Below are 7,500 nucleotides of genomic sequence, written 5' to 3' on the forward strand. Positions count from 1 at the left end.
AGGATTAAATTGGCTCTCAGACGCAGACAGAGAGGCTGAATGCTGATGAAGGAGTCGAATTAACCGCAGTTTGATGTGTCTTTATCGCGAGCAGCCAAGTATCAGAGAAGTGTTTAAGTTTGCGGCGTTCATTTTGAACGCGTACGATCAAGAGATCACATGACAGTAGAGGCTGTCAGGAGCGTCCCTGACTGGAGGCTGAGAAATGAGATGTTGTGTTAGAGTTTTATGATGTTGTGCTTTTTTTGATGTTGTGATGATGTTGTGTTTATCCTCCAGTATTACGACTCACATGTGATTCATATGTTGTATGTTCTTCTCCAGTATTAAATGTGATTCATATGTTGTATGTTCTTCTCCAGTATTACTACTCCATCAAGGACATCTCTGTGGGAGGCATGTGTATCTGCTATGGACACGCTAAGGCCTGCCCCCTCAACACCCAAACCAAGGTTAGTCATCTGAACCCCCTGCCCCCTCAACACCCAGACCAAGGTTAGTCATCTGAACCCCCTGCCCCCTCAACACCCAGACCAAGGTTAGTCATCTGACCCCCCTGCCCCCCCCTCAACACCCAGACCAAGGTTAGTCATCTGACCCCCCCAACACCCAGACCAAGGTTAGTCATCTGACCCCCCTGCCCCCTCAACACCCAGACCAAGGTTAGTCATCTGACCCCCCTGCCCCCTCAACACCCAGACCAAGGTTAGTCATCTGACCCCCCTGCCCCCCCCTCAACACCCAAACCAAGGTTAGTCATCTGACCCCCCTGCCCCCCCCTCAACACCCAAACCAAGGTTAGTCATCTGACCCCCCTGCCCCCCCCTCAACCCCCAAACCAAGGTTAGTCATCTGACCCCCCTGCCCCCCCCCAACACCCAGACCAAGGTTAGTCATCTGACCCCCCTGCCCCCCCCCTCAACACCCAGACCAAGGTTAGTCATCTGACCCCCCTGCCCCCCCCTCAACACCCAGACCAAGGTTAGTCATCTGACCCCCCCAACACCCAGACCAAGGTTAGTCATCTGACCCCCCCAACACCCAGACCAAGGTTAGTCATCTGACCCCCCCAACACCCAGACCAAGGTTAGTCATCTGACCCCCCACATTGACCCCCTGTACTACATTGACCCCCAGTCCCTCAGTGATGATGTCACACTAACATGGCGCCCGTGGTTTGCTCTCCTATCAGAAGTTCAGCTGTGAGTGTGAACACAACACCTGTGGCGAGAGCTGCGACCGCTGTTGCCCCGGTTACAACCAGAAGCCGTGGATGGCCGGAACCTTCGCAACACGACACGTCTGTGAGAGTGAGTATGACTGACGGGGTTCGAACCCCGGGATTAGCCCACTGAGCTAAAGTCTATGGGGGATTATGGCTGAGTATGACTTCAAACCCCGGGATTAGCCCACTGAGCTAAAGTCTATGAGTGATTATGGCTGATGGGGTTCAAACCCCAGGATTAGCCCACTGAGCTAAAGTCTATGAGGGATTAAGACTGAGTATGACTTCGAACCTCGGTCGTTTGCACTCCATAGGAATGTGTTAGTCTGCTAAGCTAAAGCCTGTGGGAGTAAGGCCTCAGAGTGAAAGAGACACAATATCAGACAACCTGATTTGCTGTCAGATTGTTCACCTTGAACGTATTTCATAAGCTTTGTTATTATCTTATTGGATCAGCTTTGATCTGCTTTTATTGGCGTCTATTTCATATTACTCTGGAGAGACTTGGTAAACAAAGTTAAACCATGTTTTATTATTGTTTGTTACCTTCTGCATATTGTCAAAGTAAACACAAGTTTAGTTCTGTGTTTGCTGAAGCTGTGTTGTGGTGTGTGTGTGTGTGTGTGTGTGTGTGTGTGTGTGTGTGTGTGTGTGTGTGTGTGTGTGTGTGTGTGTGTGTGTGTGTGTGTGTGTGTGTGTGTGTGTGTGTGTGTGTGTGTGTGTGTGTGTGTGTGTGTGTGTGTGTGTGTGTGTGTGTGTGTGTGTGTGTGTGTGTCTAACAGAGTGTAACTGCCATGGGAAGTCTGAGGAGTGTTACTTCGACCAGAGTGTAGCTGACAGGGGCCAGAGCCTGAACATGCAGGGCCAGTATGTGGGAGGAGGGGTGTGTGTCGCCTGCACCAGGAACACCGCCGGGGTCAACTGTCAGACCTGTAAACACGGATACTACAGACCTACTGGGGTAGGAACTTCCTGTTGACCCAGGAAGTGCTTGATAATGATTATGATAATACTAAGGAAATGAAGAGATTTGGCTAGCCAGGTGAGTCATTGAGAAGAAGTTATTTCTCTCTCTCTCTCCAGGTGGATCCAGAGGAGGCGGACCCCTGCCGGCCATGTTCCTGTGATCCTATTGGTTCTGTCGACCAGGGGTGTGTCCCTGACCAGAGCCATGGAGGTACGATACTCAGCTACCAGCTAACTACTACTGAACTACCTAAATACTACTCAACTACCTAACTACTACTCAACTACCTAACTACTACTCAACTACACAACTACCTAACTACTACTCAACTACCTAACTACTACTGAACTACCTAAATACTACTCAACTACCTAACTACTACTCAACTACCTAACTACTACTCAACTACACAACTACCTAACTACTACTCAACTACCTAACTACTACTGAACTACCTAACTACTACTCAACTACTCAACTACCTAACTACTACTCAACTACACAACTACCTAACTACTACTCAACTACCTAACTACTACTCAACTACCTAACTACTACTCAACTACACAACTACCTAACTACTACTCAACTACCTAACTACTACTGAACTACCTAAATACTACTCAACTACCTAACTACTACTCAACTACCTAACTACTACTCAACTACACAACTACCTAACTACTACTCAACTACCTAACTACTACTGAACTACCTAACTACTACTCAACTACTCAACTACCTAACTACTACTCAACTACACAACTACCTAACTACTACACAACTACCTAACTACTACACAACTACTACTCAACTACCTAACTACTACTCAACTACACAACTACCTAACTACTACTCAACTACCTAACTACTACTCAACTACACAACTACTACTCAACTACACAACTACTACTCAACTACACCACTACTACTCAACTACACAACTACCTAACTACTACTGAACTACCTAACTACTACACAACTACTACTGAACTACCTAACTTCTACACAACTACTACTGAACTACCTAACTACTACTCAACTACACAACTACCTAACTACTACTGAACTACCTAACTACTACACAACTACCTAACTACTACACAACTACCTAACTACTACACAACTACTACTCAACTACCTAACTACTACTCAACTACACAACTACCTAACTACTACTCAACTACCTAACTACTACTCAACTACCTAACTACTACTCAACTACACAACTACTACTGAACTACCTAACTACTACTGAACTACCTAAATACTACTCAACTACACAACTACCTAACTACTACTGAACTACCTAACTACTACTCAACTACACAACTACCTAACTACTACTCAACTACCTAACTACTACTCAACTACACAACTACTACTGAACTACCTAACTACTACTCAACTACACAACTACCTAACTACTACTCAACTACCTAACTACTACTCAACTACTGAACTACCTAACTACTACTCAACTACACAACTACCTAACTACTACTCAACTACCTAACTACTACTCAACTACCTAACTACTACTGAACTACACAACTACCTAACTACTACTCAACTACCTAACTACTACTCAACTACCTAACTACTACTCAACTACACAACTACTACTCAACTACCTAACTACTACTCAACTACACAACTACCTAACTACTACTCAACTACACAACTACTACTCAACTACCTAACTACTACTCAACTACCTAACTACTACTCAACTACACAACTACCTAACTACTACTCAACTACACAACTACTACTCTACTACACAACTACTACTGAACTACCTAACTACCACTCAACTACCTAACTACTACTCAACTACTCAACTACCTAACTACTACTGAACTACCTAACTACTACTGAACTACTCAACTACCTAACTACTACTGAACGACACAACTACCTAACTACTACTCAACTACCTAACTACTACTGAACTACACAACTACCTAACTACTACTCAACTACCTAACTACTACTCAACTACCTAACTACTACTGAACTACCTAACTACTGCTCAACTACCTAACTACTACTCAACTACACAACTACTACTGAACTACCTAACTACTACTCAACTACACAACTACTACTGAACTACCTAACTACTACTCAACTACACAACTACCTAACTACTACTCACTTAATGAACTATTTAACTACTACTCAACTACTCAACTACCTAACTACTGAACTACCTAACTACTACTCTACAACTCAACTATTCTCTCTTTATCTCTTTCTCTCTCTCTCTCTCCATCCCTCCCTCTCACTTTCTTTACTGAAGATGGAGTGTCCATATGCTTTTTGTTTCTCTCAATTCTATTCAATTCAATAAGCATGCTAAGACATGCTAAAACTCTCTCCCTCCCTCTCTCCCTCCCTCCCTCCCTCTCTCCCTCTCTCTCTCTGTGTTTATTATGAGTGACATGTGTCTCTCCTCCAGAGCTCACAGCCGGGTCGTGCCACTGTAAGCAGGGTTACAGGGGGGTCAGGTGTGACAGGTGTGCGTTTGGCTACTCTGGGTTCCCCAGCTGTGTCCGCTGTGACTGTAGCCTGGAGGGCAGCCTCAACATGGACCCCTGTCAACTGCCCTGCATCTGCAAGGTACACACACACACACACACACACACACACACACACACACACACACACACACACACACTCGCAAGCACACACACACACACACTCTCAAGCACACACACACAAAGGCAGATGCACACACACACACACACACACACAAAGGCAGATGCACGCACGCACGCACACACACACACACACACACACACACACACACACAGTCAGCTGCCCTCCCCAGTAACGCCTCTCAGCTCATAGTCTCCTCATCGTCTCTGTAATTGCTACAAATATGGCTCCTCATTTGTTGTTCAGCTGGTAGTGTCGACACTCACAAACCACACACACACACACACACACACACATTCACTCCTGTACTCCGCACGTCAGCAGTCCAGCCAATCCACCCCTTCACCGACCAATTAGAGCGTCCGTCTGAGCGCAGGGTGTCAAGGAGCATGCGGTGAACTCTGACCTCTGTCCGTCTCATTACTAAGTTAGGAGATGCGTGGCAGAGCAGTCAGGCGTTACAGATACATCCCTCTACTCCTCACGCTGACTCAGACGATGCTGAAAACTTTCCCCTACTCGGAGGAGAGAGAGAGTGAAGAGAAGAGAGAAGGGGGACAGAGAGAGGGAGAGAGAGAGAGAGAGAGAGAGAGAGAGAAGGGGGACAGAGAGAGGGAGAGAGAGAGAGAGAGAAGGGGGACAGAGAGAGGGAGAGAGAGAGAGAGAGAGAGAGAGAGACAAAGCGAGCAGAGAGAGAGAGAGAAAGAGAAAGAGACAGAGGGAGAGGGAGAGGGAGAGAGAAAATTAGAGAGAGAAAGAGAGAGAGGGAGAGAGAGAGAAGTTAGAGAGATAGAGTTACAGAAAAAGAGAGGGAGAGAGAGAGAGAGAGAGAGAGAGAGAGAGAGAGAGAGAGAGAGAGAAAAGAGAGAGAGTTGGTTTCTAACAAACACATCATCAGCTCCCATGCAGAATAACTTCTCTCAGGAGAATACAAAACACTTCCTGGATCTCACAGTTAAATACCTCATTCTGTTTCACTGGGAGACATCTTGTAAAACGCCCCATATTCATTCCTCCTCGTTGTCTTTTTTCCCATTTTATCACTCTGGTATTGATTTTAACGAAGACACAAAAAATAACCTTTTTTTCCAATTCAATTATACTCCCTCAGAAACCGTGTTCTAGGATCCAACCCCCGTTTTAACCTTCCTCAGCAGCCAGCCAACCAACAGTTATAGCTCAGCGCAGGCAGCCAGCCAACAGCAGAGGAGGGTAGTATTAGGAGATGACAGGGAGTTATATTTCAGGACTGAGTGGCTCGGTGCCAGGATGGAGATGGTGGTTAATGGCTGACGAGGAGGACAACCTAACAACTCGGGCTCCGCTCCAATACCCACACATTAGCATTAGCGTAGCACACCGTTCCAATACCCACACATTAGCATTAGCGTAGCACACCGTTCCAATACCCACACATTAGCATTAGCGTAGCACACCGTTCCAATACCCACACATTAGAATTAGCGTAGCACACCGTTCCATATACTCTAGCATTTGCATAGCATATTGTTCCATAAATGCTACCATTATAACATAGCATACCGTTCCATATAGACTAGGATTAGCATAGCATACTGTTCCATATAGACTTGAAGGAAGTGGTGTATCAGCCATGCGTTAGTATGCTGTGACAAATTGTATGCTAGTGTGCTAGCGGTATGGTAAATGCTATGCTAGTGTGGACAGCATTTGCTATGCTACGCCGCTGTGGACATTGATCAAATCCAATAAAACTTTATTCATATAGCCCATGTCATACACGGACGCAACACAATGCGCTTTAAAGGTAACTGTATCAAAAACAGTTTATGCTACGGTTTATGCTATGCTACGACCACACCACCCTCACTGGACATGCTGTATGTATGTGCCAAGCTAAACCCAACCCTGGCCAATGCCACTGCCAAACGAGGTCCCTCAGAGGGTGGGTAGCAGAGGCTGACAGAGGACAGAGACGGAGATGGAGATGGCACCACACACACACACACTCACACACACACACACACACACACACACACACACACACACACACACACACACACACAGACCCGCTGGTGTTCCTGCCAAGAGTGTGTTCTCTATCTGTCTGTAATCCGAGCCTCACCGACCAGTGACTGAACATGTGTGTGTGTGAAGGGTCCCTCTCTCTGTGGTCGTATCTGTGGAGAATATCACAAGGAACATCACTGGTATCTGTTTCTGTGTTGTGTGTGTGTGTGTGTGTGTGTGTGTGTGTGTGTGTGTGTGTTTGTTTACACTAGTTATTATTTTAATGAATGTAGCAGAGTTTTAAATACTCTACAGAGAGAGAACGGGTGTCCCAGGGGTGTGGGGCTGTCACGGTCCCTGACTGCCCAGGTAGCACATCCCCCTCAACCAGCTGGTGTGTGTGTGTGTGTGTGTGTGTGTGTGTGTGTGTGTGTGTGTGTGTGTGTGTGTGTGTGTGTGTGTGTGTGTGTGTGTGTGTGTGTGTGTGTGTGTGTGTGTGTGTGTGTGTGTGTGTGTGTGTGTGTGTGTGTGTGTGTGTGTGTGTGTGTGTGTGTCTTCCAGGAGAACGTCGAGGGGGAATACTGCGACCGTTGCAAGCTGGGTTTCTACCATCTCCACGGCGACCATCTCCGTGGCTGCGAGAAGTGCTACTGTT

The 7,500-nt window shown here is 46.2% G+C and overlaps 1 protein-coding gene across 1 annotated transcript in view; it reads left to right on the plus strand.

The window, feature by feature from the left end:
• The window catches only part of lama2 (laminin, alpha 2), a gene marked incomplete at its 5' end in the record, with an annotated part of 106,098 nt that overhangs the window by 26,547 nt on the left and 72,051 nt on the right, over positions 1 to 7,500 (plus strand). The window contains 6 exons of the mRNA XM_083688732.1: positions 363 to 452; positions 1,193 to 1,310; positions 2,008 to 2,186; positions 2,309 to 2,402; positions 4,657 to 4,817; positions 7,407 to 7,500. The exon at positions 7,407 to 7,500 is cut by the window's right edge and continues 47 nt beyond it. Of these exons, the coding sequence (XP_083544858.1) occupies positions 363 to 452; positions 1,193 to 1,310; positions 2,008 to 2,186; positions 2,309 to 2,402; positions 4,657 to 4,817; positions 7,407 to 7,500 (736 nt within the window). The remainder of the gene's footprint in view (positions 1 to 362; positions 453 to 1,192; positions 1,311 to 2,007; positions 2,187 to 2,308; positions 2,403 to 4,656; positions 4,818 to 7,406) is intronic.

This window comes from Argentina silus (genome assembly GCF_951799395.1).
Source record: "Argentina silus genome assembly, chromosome: 17".
In the NCBI taxonomy this organism is placed as follows: domain Eukaryota; kingdom Metazoa; phylum Chordata; class Actinopteri; order Argentiniformes; family Argentinidae; genus Argentina; species Argentina silus.